The 17,262-nt window shown below is 38.9% G+C and overlaps 2 protein-coding genes across 8 annotated transcripts in view; one reads left to right on the top strand and one right to left on the bottom strand.

Annotated features, from left to right (window-relative positions):
• AP3S1 (adaptor related protein complex 3 subunit sigma 1) overlaps positions 1 to 6,253 on the bottom strand; it is a 69,509-nt gene extending 63,256 nt beyond the window's left edge. For all 6 annotated transcript variants that reach the window (XR_004031443.1, XM_030817974.1, XM_030817962.1 and 3 more), the window contains exon 1: positions 5,630 to 6,253. Coding sequence is in view for 5 of the 6 variants with exons in the window: in XM_030817974.1 (XP_030673834.1) it covers positions 5,630 to 5,698 (69 nt within the window). In the remaining variant the exon portion in view is untranslated. The remainder of the gene's footprint in view (positions 1 to 5,629) is intronic.
• On the top strand, positions 5,896 to 17,001 carry ATG12 (autophagy related 12). 2 transcript variants are annotated; one of them, XM_003259859.4, is made up of 4 exons: positions 5,896 to 6,351; positions 9,969 to 10,105; positions 15,048 to 15,110; positions 15,838 to 17,001. In XM_003259859.4, the coding sequence occupies exons 1-4, from the start codon at positions 6,048 to 6,050 to the stop codon at positions 15,895 to 15,897; spliced, it is 564 nt and encodes a 187-aa protein (XP_003259907.1). In that variant the 5' UTR covers positions 5,896 to 6,047; the 3' UTR covers positions 15,898 to 17,001. The 2 variants fall into 2 exon arrangements, with proteins under 2 accessions (XP_003259907.1, XP_030673877.1); XM_030818017.1 differs by lacking the exons at positions 9,969 to 10,105; positions 15,838 to 17,001 and having other exon boundaries at positions 6,036 to 6,351; positions 15,048 to 15,109.
• Positions 17,002 to 17,262: the final 261 nt, after the last annotated feature.

Below are 17,262 nucleotides of genomic sequence, written 5' to 3'. Positions count from 1 at the left end.
ATACGAAAATAGCATGTACACTGTAAATACATGTAATTATTTTTGTCATCTATACCTCAATAAAAATATATATATATTTTAAATTTGTTGAGACAGGGTCTCCTCTGTCACCCAGGCTGGAGTGCAATGGTGCAATCTCAGCTCACTGCAGCCTCGATCTCTGGAGCTCAAGTGATCCTCTCACCTCAGCCACCTAAGCAGCTAGGACTATAGGTGTGTGCTAACATGCCTCGCTAATTTTTGTATTTTTTGCATACAGACAGGGTTTTGCCACGTTGCCCAGGCTCGTCTTGAACTCCTGGGCTCAAACAATCCTCCCATCTAGGCCTCCCAACGTGCTGGGATTACAGGCATGAGCCACTGTGCCTGGCCATAAAAATAAATATTTTTTTTAAAGTTTAGAAGAAGAAATAGCAGACCTTTGTTTGCCTACCCACCATCCACTCCTTTCTTTCATCTTTCCAACAGAATATCCATTTTATTCCCGTTTTCACTCTCATCTTCAGCTCCAATCCAAAGTTGGATCTTGATTAGGGTAAGCTATTAATATTATCGGTCTTGGGTGGGTCTAACCAGAATGAAGGGAAAGACACAGTCCAGGACTGCAGAAACAGATAGTTGTCTCTTTCTGAATTGAACTGATTACCAAAGGAGAAAAACAGCCTTTGGATAATAGTAATTTTGTGATGAGTAAAGCAGAGAAAGAGAAAGAAATTGGATCTACAATAAAGTCATTGATTTGCTGAATCAAATACTTTTGGAATCGGTCTACTACTCTGCACTTCCTATAATGTACCTAACATAGTTCTTTCTAAGCACTTGAGTCAGGCTACATAAACCCACTTTATGTAGACAAATGCATTATAACTAATATGGAAGGAAACCAAATCGTATGGAATTTTCTTCTTAACAAAAAGCTGAAATGCCGTGTGTTAGTATGTGTTAACACCCTCATACTCAGGAGTGTTGATAATTCTATCTTGATCACAGAGATAAGTTTAATTATCCCATCTGCCACAATGTCTTAATAGTCACTAAAAAAAGACTATATAGTTCACTACTATCCATCCAGTGAACATGGATGGATCTTTTTAACGGATATTTTTAAAAGAAAAAAGAAGCTATCTATACTTTCACCACTTTGTATTTTTATGTTAAGATTAAAAAAAAAATGAGAAAGAAGAATCTTAGAGTTCCTCCTAAGGCTTGCATTTGGTTGACAGTTTAATTACATACAGTTTATTAAAAAAATTGAGGCAACTCATATAGGTTAATTTGAAAATTTTCCTGCTTGCACTTCATATGTGTGTGGTGTGTACGCACACATGCATACATACACACAGTATTTTACAACTGCAGAAACAACTAAGATAATTCACACAAAAGAAAGACATTTCCACTTTATAAAAGTAATTCACAGGCCAGGCATGGTGGCTCAGATCTGTTATCCCAGCAGTTTGGGAAGCCAAAGTTGGAGGATTGTTTGAGGCCAGGAGGTTAAGACCAGCCTGAGCAACATAGTGAGATCTTTTCTCTATAAAAAAAGAAAATTTTTTTAAAAGTAATTCACCAGAGGATACCCTATGGAATCATAACCCAAGGGATTTTTTTTGTTTGATAGCTATGTAAAAATATATTTGGTTTAGAAAATATAAATCTCATTAGTTATTTACAGTAATGCACAAATACTGTCAGGCAAGTATTAAAAGACTAAAGGTTACTGTTGCCAAGTCGCTGAAGCTAAGCATCAACTTAAAAAGACAAACCAAGCAAAACATTTGAATTTGTGCAGTCATAGACCAAGGATATAGAAGGCAAAAACAAAAAGGGATGCATTTTGAGTCCAAACTTGAATTTATTTTTTTTTTTTTTTTGAGATGGAGTCTCACTCTGTTACCCATGCTGTAATGCAGCGGCACGATCTCAGCTCATTGCAGTCTCCACCTCTCCAGGTTCAAGCAATTCTCCTACCTCAGCCTCGGAACGAGTAGCTGCACTTATAGGTGTGCGCTACCATGCCTGGCTAATTCTTGTATTTTTAGTAGAGATGAGGTTTCACCATGTTGGCCAGACTTGTCTCGAACTCCTGACCTCAGGTGATCTGCCTGCCTCGGCCTCCCAAAGTGGTGAGATTACAGGCATGAGCCATGGCACCCAGCCCACACTTGAATTCGTAACGTCTGACTCTAGCAGAAGGAACCAAAACTTCGGTTTAACAAAACAGGTGTGTAACTTCATATTTCTCACATATAACAGCTTGGAGCCACAATCGAATCTAACAATCTATCACAGCATGAAATGGAAATGTGCACTGTTAAAGGGCAGAGATGAATATATAAGTTGTTATATTTGAGGGAGATAAATGAGGAATGCAAATGCAGTGCAGTAGGATAAACTTGTTGGCAAATGGTTAAACATTTTTTAAACTGCCCAGTGTTAAACGATTACTGTTGGACTCAAACCTCAGCATCCTGCCAGCATATGGAATCGTTAGCTCAGTCACACCTCTAGATATTGATATTGTTTAATAAATTAAACTCAATATTTATTTTTTATTCATATTGGACATATACTTCTAAGAGACCTCTTAAAACATAAACAGCTGAGTAACAGATATTCCATCATTACTTTTATGCTAAAGGCAGAGATTCTTAAAACCTCTAGTTAGTGAAGGACTACATTTTAAGAGATAGAAGGAAACTCAGCAAGTCAACTAATCCCAACTGTATCCCAAGCTAGGAGATTATAAATAAATGCATTTAGCAAAGAGTTAGAGAGTTTTCTAGGTTCAAGACTCAGTGTTGACTGCTAAGAATGACAAAAATATACCTAAAATCTGATAAGTTCCTTCAGGTATTCTATAGGATGGCTGCCACGAGGAATTGTAGGCTGTGAACGAGAATACTGTGTCATAACAAAGATAAAAAATAAAACCCTAAAAACCAAGAGAAGCCTTTGAGCAAGATCAAAGGCTTCACAGAATGTTTAAGTGATGTTTGTGCTGGGCCTAGAACAAGGGGTTGAATTTGTACACGTGGCCATGGAAAGGAAGGACATTCCAGGCAGCAAGAATACAATGACGCCCTACACAAACAGACACTTCCAACTAATGTTCCCTTACACAGACTGCTCCTGCTATGTAGAAGTTCCTGGGGTTCTTCAAACAGGCACTCTCCTCAGGGTTTTGGCATTTGCTGCTCCTTCTACCTGGGATGCTCTTCCCCCAGATATCTGCAAGGCTGCCTTTCTTACCTCCTTCAAGTCTTTGCTCAAATGCCACTTTCTCAGTGAGAACTTACCAGACTACCCTATTTTAAACTGTCATCCTCTCACTCTCTAAGACGCTTACCTGCTTTATTTTTTTTCCACAGCACTTAATACTATCTGGCATGCTATAATATAGCCTACTCCTTAATAGCGCTATGTTTCTCACACAAGAGCGAAAGTTATCTGCTCATCTTCAGATTTTAAAACAGTGCCTGCACATGGTTGACATAAATTAAATATCCGTTGACAAACTGATGGAATGAATGAATGAAAAAAAATAACTGCCCTCAAAAAGGTTATGGTCTAGTGGAGGAAGCAAATATATAAATAAATAATCTTAAATTATTCCTGAAAGACAAAAAAAAAAAAACACTCGGCAAAACCCAACTTATAGAAACTTAATACATAGAAACAACTTCTCATACTCCACTTATACATGGCCAGTGGCCACCAGATTCTTCTTTTTATATCTTCTAGCTCTGTGCCCTCAGTGGCACTGTCACTCATACAATGGACAAAAATGCCACCAGGGCTGCCACTCCTGCCAAAACTGCCTCTTCCCACATTAACCGTCACTGCTACCTAGTAAGTGATGGTAAACAATACCTCTGTTCCCACTTTTGGACAAGGGAAAGACAGATTCCTGAGTTTCTAAATTAAATGCATTTTTCAGTAGATGGTTAAATTATACACTATACGAGTAGTATACACCGATTATATGGATTAGCCAGGAAACCCAGTATTTTGAATATTGCTTAAGTTTAGATATGGAAAAATAATTTTTTGAATTGTTTTACTATTGCAACATACCTTTTTTACACTGCAAATGGATGACACTGGCAAAATGGTTACGACAAAGACTCCTTCAATAAAGACTGGTACTATATTTTAACAAACAGGTAAAGTTAATGGCATTTTTTTACATTCGGGAGGATCAACTAGAACTTAATCTGGATTAAAGAATGATGTAGAATTTTCAAACAGACCATTACTATTCAAGTTATACTAAATTAAAACCACACACGAGTAGCAGAAAATATTCTTTATAGCTAGCAAAAGCAAAACAAATGAAACAAATGAAGAATAAGCTCAAGATTTCTCACTTCAACTAACACCTCCAGACTGCATTATCATTTTAGGCAAACTGACATTTTCACATATACTTTGTAATGGCAAGATTGATTTCCATCTGGGACTTATCTGCATAAAAGTGTTACCCTTGGCACAATTTCAAAATTGAATTGAAAGCTCATTTCTTGCTATAAGCAAAGTGCCACAATACCACACAACAGTTATACCTCACATTAATCCTACCACTGGGAGTCCAATTTTATGTGTTTCAGCTAGTGAATTTTGCCCTCAGATAAGCACATAACTCTGTAAAACACTTCCTTGATCATCAACAAATCTCTACTACCTTATCTCTACTACCTTAATGCCTCCTGCACTTGTCCATACTAAACAGTATTTACACGTCTAAAAGAGAAGTTCTGCAAATGCTACTATTCTTCATAAACAGAAAAAAACTATAAATGAGGGCAAATTCCCATACGTGGAAAAATGCCAAACCAGAAGCTGAAATCATAACTTTTAGGTATAGAACCACAGTTGCAATCAGTCAACTACAAACGTCGCCGGTTACTTGAGGGTAAATAATTTGCAGCCAGCTGGTAAAAAGCCTGATAAAAATATTAGGTCCTCACATATCTTCCTTTTTAATAAGGAGACACCAGAAAGTCACACTGGGCAGTCTGTCACGTATCGAAACATACAGAAGAGAGACTGTACAGAACATGCAGTTATCAAACGCAGGAAGCCAAAGTTCCTGGGCTATGAGAGGATTACAGTGAAAACCAGTAGCCCATCTGTTCAAAGAACAGAAAGAAGTCCACCTGGAAAAGCTAGGAGTCGGGGGAGGGGGGCGAGGAGAACGAGTTCCGCGCCGTCTTCCTCCTCCCCGGCCAACTGCAGCCGCGGGCGGCAGGAAGGCAGCCGCGTGGGGTGGGCTCTTCGGGCCGGGGCGCAGGGCTCTGGGACGCGGGTGGGCTGCGGCTGCCCAATCGGCGAGGGCCGGGCACCGGTAAATCTCCAGGGCCTCGCCCGCACAGCCGGGAAAGCACGCAGCCCACCGACGGGCGGAGGAACCGCCCGGGCAAAGCCACGTCGGTGGCTGACCGCGCGGCAGGGAGGTGGGCACCCCGTCCACACCCACCGAGAGGCTGACAGCTGGTGAGGGCCAGGCGGCCGGGACGCGAGAAGGGCCGCAGCGCGCCGGAGGGGGTCGCTCTGAGAAAGCCGCGCTGGGCGCTGCCCGTCGCCAACGACTCCCCCTCGCCCGGATCAGCGGCAGCTGGATACTCACATAGGGCTGGTAGAACTTGGAGAGCCGCGGCTTCCCGTGGTTGTTGAAGATTAGGATCGCCTTGATCATGGCTGTGCCGGACCGACCAGGTGGGCACTGGGGGCCAGGGCGGGGGCGGGCGCGCGAGCCTCGCCTCGTAATCTCGCCTGCGATCCTTCCCCACCCGCCCCCTCCGGCACGCGCCCGCGCGCGCTCCCGAGCCGCCGGGCGGGGCCCACGGGGCGGGGAGGGGCCTGGGCGGGGCAGGCACTGAGGAAAGCGGAAACATTTCTAGGTCCGAGCCAGCGGCCTAAGGGGAATGTGCGCATTCGACCGAGCACGGACACGTTGCCCACCGCTCCTCTCCCGAGGTCTGTAGTCGCGGAGAAACACATGTTGCGTTATTAACGTTCAGAGGTCTGCGACAGCTTCGATTTGAATGACTAGCCGGGAACACCAAGTTTCACTGTGGAATTGCGTCCTCCTACTCTGGCGCCTCCTTTGCGACGCTCCCTGGAGAAAAGCACGCCCACTGCACGCGCTCGGTCGCTACTTCCGCTCTGGAGTCTCTCCAAGCAAGATGGCGGAGGAGCCGCAGTCCGTGTTGCAGCTTCCTCCCTCAAGTGCTGCTGGAGGGGAAGGACTTACGGAGGTCTCCCCAGAAACAACCACCCCGGAGCCCCCGTCTTCCGCTGCAGTTTCCCCGGGAACAGAGGAACCTGCTGGCGATACCAAGAAAAAAAGTAACTGAATTTTATTTCCGGGCAGAGAGGCGGGAGGTTCAGATTGCATCTGACTAGGGTTGGCGGCCAGTAAAGAAGCAAAATTTGGAGGAGCTCCTGTCCTAGACCTGCATTTTGACCAGTCATCAGAAGAAGTGTACTTTTTTATTTTTAAGGCCTTTAAGTTGAGTGTTAAAATATCATCTCTGTCTATCGGTGTAGGGCCTGATACTTGACTGCCACACTTCTTTTTATACTGTATTTTTTGAGCCGGCCAGACTGCGAGCTCTTTGAAGGAGGGAGGAGCTGAGTGGGGGGTCTCGGTAATTCCGGGTACTTAACACAAGAGCTAATTATTTGAGTAATGTTTTCAGATGGTAGGGATGGTCATTGGCAAAGCCTGGATTAGAATTCACGCCTTCCAACTTAACTCGCTTTTGCTTTTTTCCGCCTCCCACTTGGTTGTGAATTCACTCCTTAAACCAAAAACCAAATTCTTACGCAAAATGAAGACTGCTAAGGGAAAGCCAAAGGCATAGATGTTACCTTTTTAAGAAACACATTTTGGAACCTTTGTGAGTTATTTCATTGCGTGAGCCAGCAATCCTCAACCCTTTATTACTTGAGAATGTTTCCCTTAGTAAAAGAGATTGCTAAGGTTACGTGTACTAAAGCACTTTGTGTAGAGTTAGAGTTGCCTATGAGAAAAGCAGCATAAAAGCATCCTCGATTCAGAGAGGCTGATTTTGTCCTTAGACAAGTTTTCCCCATTCTGTCTTAAGATGACAGTGGTCTCTGGCCGGGCGCGGTGGCTCACGCTTGTAATCCTAACATTTTGGGAGGCTGAGGCGGGTGGATCACCTGAGGTCAAGAGTGCGAGACCAGCCTGGCCAACATGGTGAGACTCCATCTCTACTAAAAATATAAAAGTTGGCTGGGCGTGGTGGCGCGCGCCTGTAATCCCAGCTTCTCGGGAGGCTGAGGCAGGAGAATCGCTTGAACCCGCGAGGCGGAGGTGGCAGTGAGCGGAGGTCGCGCCATTGCACTCCAGCCTGGACAACAAGAGCGAAACTCCGCCTCGAAAAAAAAAAAAAACACATTGGTCTCATTGCCTTTTCTTCAACTTCTGCTGCTGTGGAGGATAATTCTCTCCCAAGACTGCCCCCATTCCCCCTTTAAATCAGACTCCCATTTCCACGTGATGCACTATGAGTATTTCCATGGATAGCCAATAGAATCTTTCTTCAAAAGAATTCCGCAGGTTTTACAGTTTTTTGTTGCATTTTTTCTTCCAATTTACTATAGGCAAGAGCGGACTTTCAGAGATTCGTTTTAAGGTCTAACAGTCTTAGTCAAAACTTGTTACTTAACCCTGATGATAGCTGTGTAAAACAAAAGCTAAAAAAACAATGGCTTACAATCTAAATATTGCCCGAGGGCATATTTTCTTGGTCTGGACAGTATTTTTTTGCAAATTGAACTGTCATTTAAGGATGAGATTTTTATTTTCTGGCTCTCGTTAGCATTTGAGTTTGCCTCTCCAGTATATAACTTAGTTTCTAACTATTCCTACCTTGAGGTTGTCATCATTTGTTAAGGATAATATGATGAAAGCAGCTTAGCTGTTTTGTATCCTCAGCCTTTGTTTTAATCTACAGAAGAAAGATTGTTGAAACAGACCAAGGTTTTGGCACTGGCGGTATGTTAGGTTTCCTGGGGAGTAAGTGTTTCCCTAGTTGATTCTAATGTGTATCCGGGTTCAGAACTACAAGCAAATCACCTTTAAAATTAAAAAGAGAGGGCAGCTGTAATTATTTTCCTTCTCTAGTTTCTCATTGTCTTACACTTCTTCCGTGGTAGCATAACTCATGATATTTTCTGCTTCACTTTCTGGAAATGTTTAATTGCATTAATCGATTTATTGATAGCCCCAGGAGATTTGAGGGAGCAGTGAAGGGAGATATGAAAGATAGGCTAACTAAAATCCCACGTTATCTCCAAATTCATTCCTATTCCCAAGATAACTGGACCTAGGATAATTAAGTAGTTCTTTACTAGGAAGATAAAGTGTGCATGCATCATGTGTTCTAGATGCCTTCATTCCAGGAGTAAACTTGAATAAAATGACCTCTGATCTTTTGGCCCCAACATTTAATACCAAAAGAATGGAGCAAGAAGGGTGTAATAGAATAGAGTTAACTTTAGGGGGCAGCAATACACTATTTTGCTTTCAATGTGTCTTGCTTTTTGACTAGATTTTTTTTTTTTTTTTTTTTTTTGAGAGGATGTCTCAGTCTGTCACCCAGGCTGGAGTGCAGTGGCGCAATCTCGGCTCACTGCAACCTGCGCGTCACAGGTTCAAGCGATTCCCCTGTCTTAGCCTCCCAAGTAGCTGAGATTACCGGCATGCACCACCACGCCTGGCTAATTTTTTGTATTTTTAGTAGAGACGGGGTTTCACCATGTTGGCCAGGGTGATCTTGAACAAGAAGTTGGAAGGGGACTGGGCCCTCTTGAACTCCTGACCTCAAGTGATCCTACTGCCTTGGCCTCTCAAAGTGCTGAGATGACTGGCGTGAGCCACCACGCCCGGCCAGATGTATGTTTGTTTTGTTTTAGCAAATAACTTTATGTCTGAGAGACAGATTCATAGGGTTTGGGTTTGCATAATCTGTGTTTTGAATCGTTGAAACCTTAAGATTTCTCTTTCTGCAACTTCTTTTTGGCCTTTGGTTGTTCTATTATTGTTAATAACTTGTTGCTTTCCTTTATTAAGTTTATTACAGAAAATTTGGTAGTTACAGACAGCATAAGTAAAACCAAGTAATCATTGCCTACAGTGTCACTACTGAGAAATAACATTTTGGTGCATATTCTTCCATATTTATGTGAATGTGTTTGTGATGGTTTTTAATGAATTTGAGATATTGTACATGCTGTTGGAGAGATTAAATATCCACATATATACCCAGCAAGTGGCAGAGCCAGGATTCAAACCCCAGGTAGTTTAAAGTGTATGCTGCTTACTACATTCTATTTAATCAGTCACCTGCAAATACCCTTTTTGGATATTTAGGTTTACCAGTGTTTCATATAAAAATAAATGCTTAAATAGAGGTGAAATCTTTTTAAGTGAATTTTTACACATCTCATTTTCTTACACTAGATTCCTAGAGGTATTATTGAATCAAAGTGTACCTTTATTGGGATCTGTATTACCATATTGCATTCTACAAAGGGTATACCATTTTACATTCTCAAAAGTAGTATCATCTACACTGGTAATTATTCTAATTTTAACTAGTTTGGTGGGTGGAAAGGGACATGACATTATTTTACTTTGCTTCTTGTGAACTTAAATATTGTTTGTGTATTGATCATTTGTATTTCCTCTCTTTGGAATTGCCTGTTAAGATAAAATGTATTTTAAAAAGTAGTCCTGTTGGGAGAACTTCGTAGGATCAAGAAAAAAAATGATGGAAAAGAATCTAACATTTTTACACCTCTCACATATCTTCAGTATCATAAATACATAAGATGGATGTAGATTAAATATTTCTGGTTTCTAAGTCTTTTATATTCCATTCTCTTTAGATGTTTCAGTGTAATTGTGAGTAAATTTTATTCTTCTTTTACAGTTGACATTTTGCTAAAGGCTGTGGGAGATACTCCTATTATGAAAACAAAGAAGTGGGCAGTAGAGCGAACACGAACCATCCAAGGACTCATTGACTTCATCAAAAAGTTTCTTAAACTCATGGCCTCAGAACAGTTGGTATGAAACCAATGGTGAAGTTTTCCTACAAAAATTTGCAGTAGTTCCTAGGCGACAGTGAATTAACTGTTGTTTGTAGAAATGCATGTGGAGCCACATATGTTGCTTTTGTTATGCCCTTTTATCCCTTTATTTTTTTTTTATTTTTTATTTTTATTTATTTTTTTTTTTTGAGACAGTCTCATGTGTTGCCCAGGCTGGAGTGCAATGACTCACTGCAACCTTCTCCTCCTGGCTCAAGCGATTCGCCTGCCTCAGCCACCCTAGTAGCCAGGATTACAGGAGTGCACCACCAAGCCTAGCTAATTTTTGTGTTTTTAGTAGAGACGGGGCCACCTCAGAAGTGCTAGAATTACATGAGTGTGCCACTGTGCCCTGCCTTATCTCTTGTTAGTGGAGTTTATGTACTTTATCAAAGGATTCTCTGGGGAATTCCGAAATGATATGTTTTAGATTTGTTTTACAATGTGAACCAGTTTATTTTTTGCCTCCTGTATTGTTTTCCTCAGAAAGTCACTGAATACCCATGCAGAAAAATCTATCATAGAGCATTGCAATATCTGTACATTACTACAGAAGTTTTGGATTTTTTCAGTTTGTTTTGATAGCAGTTACTTTTTTCCTATTTTTCTTGAGGTAAGCAATGTATCTTTGCCATATATTGTGAAAGAACGAAAATATTTCATGTTACAGTACACGTTAAGCACTTCACAATGGCAGTTGTAGTAAAGGTTAATTCTTTAAATGCCACTGCATTTTAATTTGGCATTTGACTACAGAAATTTAAATGTCTACATGTATTTGGCACATTAAGTGTTTTATGTATATACATAATTATATATATGTCAGACACCTTTATCTGCAAGTAGATCACAATCTTGGATAGTGTTAACTGAGATAGCATGAGTGGATAGGTAGTTGAAGAATCGCTAAGTATTTTTTAAATAAAATCAGGAATTTTTGTGTAGGGGCGCTAGGGGGAAATATTTGCTTCTGAACAGGCGTGTGCGTGGGTAAAACAAGTGAACTATCATTAAAGCAGGACATGTTGGAATTTCTTTTTGTCAGGGAGGAGCAAAAACTGACTCTGATCTAAGAGTTTGGCTGCAAGTGCTTTCACAAAAGTGAAGCTAAATGGAAAAGTCAGGGGAATGAGGACATACACTTCAGAGAAATGAGCAGAGGCTGTATCTTTGCTAAAGACGCAACATGAAGAGTTGGTAAAATAAGAGTACTGAGTAATTTAATGCATTAGTTTAGAAATACATGGAGATTTAAGAAAAATGAAATGATACTGTGTTCTATGTTAAGAGTCTTGAAATTTTGTATTGCCTGTATTCATTCAGTAACCTGAAAGGACTTGATTGATACCAATACATAGTAGGTTGAACCATATAAAATTGCCATCATTCAACCATTTTACCCTATGAAAACAATTTCATAAGGGTTAAATTAAAGCCTCTGTAGTGAATATGATTATCCTTTCCCATTTAAGCAATAGGAAACATAAGAATTATTTTGTCATTTTCCTAGATTAAACTAAAACTGATATCTCCTGAATTTTATCTAGCAAAATGGACGTTAAAGGAGAAAAAGTAATGCTAGGAATTCTGGGAAGATAGTGGTATCAGAAGGTATACGTGAATCTCTCTGAATTCTCACAAAACTTAGTCAACTAGATAGCAAAACCAAAAACCCCTGATTAGTATTTGTAACAAAACTAGGTGATAAGGTATCCCCATGAGCCCCAAAACACATGTTGGTGGGGACAAACCACCAGCAACCACAGGACCTGCATGGTATCAGCATCTGTGCTGAAAGAAGCAGTAAGAAACAGGGTTGGCATCTGATAGCACTGAGAAAAGAAGAACCTCAAAAGCGCTAATAGATCCTGACTGGGAAGCAAAGTGAGCCAATTTAAGAATAGAAGCTGACTAAGGAGTTTTGCCGTCTCCTGTAGCACGTGATGACATTACATTTGCACTAAGGACTTGGAAGGGCTCAAGCAATCCCAAAATGGACCCAGGAGGGCTCCAGGACCCCATACTGAGGAGAAATTTCAGGAAGTGAAATGAAAATGGAAAAGGGTAGCGATGTGAGAAAGGAAGGAAAAAGAAAGACCAGATCAAAATGGAGGGGAACAGAGCCTGGAAAGCTCAAAGCCAGGCCTCCATTGTTTTGAATAGTATACAAAAAACAACGGGGAGCTCTGTGAAGTTAGAAAAACTACCCTAATTCACCTCATTCTAAAAGTTGAGGAAAACTGATTTCACATAAAAACAATAACAGGAATAACAAGGTCAAATTCCGTACAGTGTTACAAGAAAAAAGAGATGTGGAAAAGAACAACATCCCTAGAGACGACAAAATCAAGCCAGAAAAATACACCTATAAGACAAGTCGAAAACTGTAACCTTGTGTTTCAAAATGAGCTAAAAACAAGAAAATGGTATAAGACATGAAAGAATAACAATCAGCATTAGTAAAACTAAGAAATGAAGCTCAGGAAAAGAATTAGAAATAAAAGAAAATTATTTCAGAAATGGAGACTAAAGTAGGAGGAACATATTAAACGGATAATGTGTTAAGAAAAATAGAAGATGAAAAATATTTAAAAAGTGAGTCAACCTTTGGGCAAGAGTCTGTGAAGAAGAAAACCAGAGCAAGGGAACAGAAAAAATACTGTAAAAATGTCATTTAAGATAAGAGATTTGAAACTACATATTGAAAAAACATCCCAAGTACCTGAGAGTATCAACCCAGGATAATGAACACCAGGATGCATTCTGTTAAAATTACTGGACTTGAAATCATTTGGAAATGTAGGGGATGGGAAAGAGGGCATGACTTAGAAAATTAGGCTGTCATCAAACTTTGACAGCAAAGATGCTTAAGGAAAAAGTGTGAAATAAGGCTTTCATATCCTGCATAACTGACTTAATCGGGGCACAGACTATTAGCAGAAAATGCTATTCCAAGGAACCATGAGGAATCCACTAGACAGAGAGCTTTATAACCAGAATAACTAGACATCAATTTTAAGACTGCTGATTTAAAAGCAAAAAGAAAAAAAAGCTGATTTAAAGGCAAAGTAATAAAACTAATTTTGTCTGCCCAAGTTCTTTTAGTTTGGAAATAATACTTTCATGGAATTTTACTTTCACAAACCTGGAGTAACTACATCTACTTTAAAGTAACAAATTATAAGCCACTCAGCGATTCTACGGTGGAATTGATGATGTTAACCTGTTACTTATATAGAGCTTTATAGTATACAAACAGATTTATGGCTTTGTCACTTTTAAACTAACTGAATTGTTTTTTAAAATTTCCATTTAACACCTGTTACAAAATCACATTGAATTCCTTTGGTTGGTTCTCTGCTCCATCTAGTCTGCTGTTTTCTGTGAACACAACACCATCTTACTCTTTGTCTCCTTTGCCTACAAAGTCCTAATTACTGCTTTCTTCACCTGGTTAAATCCTGCTTATTTCTTATTTCCCGCAAAGCCATCATTGACCCTTTTGCTAGGCTAGGCTAGTGTACATTTCTGTACGCTACATACTTCATTAGATGTACTTTTCTCACCTGTATTTATTCATGTGTCTGCCTCTCCTATAGATTATAAGCTCATTGAGGGAAGAGATCACATTAATCTTCATAGTTCCATGTACAGTTCTCAGCACATCATAGACACTGATAAAATAAACTAAGCTGTTATTGAGAGCCCGTCCCCTCATTTATAATGTACAAGAGTAAAATCTGGATTTGCTCATAAATTGTCAGGCACTGAACACAAATTATATCTGTATTACGAAAAATTCACATTATAATGCACATTGTTTTCTGTTACAGTTCTGAAATTTTTGTGCCAAAACTCTACTCAGCCGTAACCACGAATTGATATTTCAGCATGAACTATTTAAAGATAATTTAACAATAACGTCTATTGAATACATATACCAGGCACTGAAACTTAGTGTATTATCTCATTTTGTCTTTCCTAACAGACCCAAGAGGTATAGGTCCTATTATTTTCCATATCTTACAAATAAAGAGGATAAGAGATTATTTGTATTTAAAGCCAGGATTCAAACCCAGATGTATCTCAGAGCCTATACACTTAATCACCACATTATATTGGCTAAGAGAGATGAAAGCAATATTGATGGTTCATGGTTGGTGATCAAAATAGTATCTGTCAACCAACTATTCTGATACTTTTTTTTTTAAATACTAAGTTTAATCCAGGACATTTTAGTCCCAAATTTGGATATTAAACGAAAACTAAATATGTTACCTGCAAATAAAGTTTTGTTTTCCAAAAAGAAAATTATTAGAAGGCACCTCGACATTGTGACTTTAAGTACTAGAAATATTTTAGTATAAACAGACTAAACTGAAACATTGAGCAGTGAATCTTTTAAAGAGCAAGGTTATAAGGTTTTAATTATGTTACTTTTTTTCCTGCTTCATTTGCCTGTAAGTGACTTTATTAAAAAACCTAAGTATATATGTCATACATTTACCCAAGGAAAGTGCACAAACTACCTTGAATATTAGACATACTGATTTTTGGCTGTGTGCGTGTGTAATTATCTTAGGAGAAATTCTTTGTGGGTAAGTGGGGACATTTTTACGATAATGTAATTTCTTGAATAGCCAGCTCTTTAAAAGCTATTTGTAAAAAATGTTTAAAAGTTTCTTAGTTGTAAAAAGGAACCACTGTTCTAGGAACTGGAATTGTGTTATTTTTGTCCTCTGGAGGAAAAATGAGATCTTCATAAAGATCTCTTTAAATTGACTATTTAGAAAAGTTAGGAGTTCAGAGAAGCTTTCTTCAATTGTGAAAACAATACAAAATAGCTAGCTGATTGGAATGCAGAAAAATGCAGATTAGGATACCATTAAACATCTCTGTTTTTCCTTCCTTCCTTGTAGTTTATTTATGTGAATCAGTCCTTTGCTCCTTCCCCAGACCAAGAAGTTGGAACTCTCTATGAGGTAAAAAAAAAAAAAAAAAAAGAAATCACTGCTTTTTTTCCTTAATGGAGTATGCACATCTGTATAATATGTATATTGCGTAGTATTGTTAATTCACATTTTTATTTCAAGAGACGGCATGCCATTCTTAATTCTGTGGGGTAGAAAAGATGACTTTCTTGTTCTGTTATCTAACATCTTGATCATGTAAGATATTAATAAATTATACAACGATTGAAGAACCAAGGAATAAATTACATTTCAAAGTCATCTTCGTAATTCTCAGAAAGTAAGGCTTTTTCTTTATCTACATTTGATTTCTTCTACATTGTTCTTCTAATCTGTTATCCAAATCTGCCCACCAGAAATTGAAAAAGCAGCATAAGAATGACTTTGTTAAACATCTTACAGGGTCATTGGAATAGTCATTAGAGTACACATACTAGCACCACTACTAGAAAACAGCTGAAATGACATACATTGTGGTTGGACATGTAGAGAAAGGACAAGATTAAAATACATAAGCTCATTCATGCCTGAGATGCTTAAAGGACAGATTTTATTAAACACTTGGGATTATTATGTGTCTGATAGAAACAGGCATCCTTTGAAAGAGATAGCCTGTAACATAGGTAACTTAATATATGTGTGTGGATATTTCTGATACATGTGGCATTTATTTTCTTAGTTTCATCTAAGAATAATAAAGATTGAGTTTGATTTATTGCCTTTTTTTTTTTTTTTGTAGTGTTTTGGCAGTGATGGTAAACTGGTTTTACATTACTGCAAGTCTCAGGCATGGGGATGAACCACAAAGAAAATCAACTTGCTACATAAAATGGATTTTCACAGAAGAGACAGCTCTGAAAAGTTTTGATGCTTGTGGCAAGAGACTTAACAGATGTGATCTATTCAGTATGTGTCTACTCTATGTTTATGCATAAGAAAACATCCATAGCATGAATGGACTCAGAAAAATGTGATTTGTATTAATACACCAGTCATCATAAAAGATGGTCATTATAGTACATCCATTGCTCCTACTTGTTACTATTATTGCTGCAGATCTGCCTCCAAGGTTGAAAAGGAGACTAAGACTGTATAAACATCTTCATTGCCAGTTCTCAAAATGACTGAAATGGTTTTCATGGTAAAAGTTAGTATACTAAAGGGTTCCTTTTTTTTTTAATGTTTACATTTGTGTCTGTGTTTACCTTCTTAGTCACATCGACCTGCTGGCTGAATACCTCAAATAGTCCAGTAGGAGGGCAGCCCACCAGGCAGAAAAGGTTAGGCACTTTGGTTTCACATCTTTGCTGGGGAATAATAGGGGAAATGGCTGTTTTTGCTAATTTTTAGCTAATATCTAGCCAGGAGAGCAAGCACATTGGACAGACTGAAAGACTGTAATTTTACACAATACACATGGCTTATTTTATTGGGATACAGAAAAACATAAATTCTGGACAAATAAGTCTATACCTGTTTTCAGTCCTATCATTTAAGGATTCTTGAGTCCCAATCACATAACTGTGGTGTTACTCTGTCATTTATATAGTGTCAAAAGCACTTGATGAGTAAACCCAGTAACATCTTTTTGAGTGTTTCATAATGCATTTTCCAACTTGAAAATACTCAATAATTGAAAAATAGCCTTATTCTGTATTTTATGCCATGACTAAAAGTGCCATTTTTACTGATGCTATTAGACTGATAATTTCTTGAAGTGAGATTTAACCTTTTTTTTCCTCTTCAGTATTATATTTATAATGCCATATTTTTAGAAAGCATTCCAGATCAGACATGGTGGCTTACACCTGTAATCCCAGCACTTTGGAAGGCCGAGGTGTGGGGATTGCGTGAAGCCACAAGTGTGAGACCAGCCTGGGTAACAAGGCAAGATTCTCAACTCCAGAAAAAAATAAAAAAAAAAATTATTAGGCTGCAGAGGCAAGAGGATCCCCTGAGCCCAGAAGTTCAAGGGTATAGTGAGTCATGATTGTACCACTGCATTCCTGTTGGGCAACAGAGTGAGACCCCATCTCAAAAAAAAAAAAAAAGGCATTCTAGTAAATCGAATGTAATGTGAATGGAATTTCAAAACAGGATCTAAGATGGTATGTAGTAGAATTCCAAGTAATATCATTTTAAAGTTAAATAAGTTGAGTGTGTA

This window comes from Nomascus leucogenys, chromosome 2 (assembly GCF_006542625.1).
Source record: "Nomascus leucogenys isolate Asia chromosome 2, Asia_NLE_v1, whole genome shotgun sequence".
Classification (NCBI taxonomy): domain Eukaryota; kingdom Metazoa; phylum Chordata; class Mammalia; order Primates; family Hylobatidae; genus Nomascus; species Nomascus leucogenys.
This window is presented reverse-complemented; position numbering and strand designations above follow the sequence as displayed.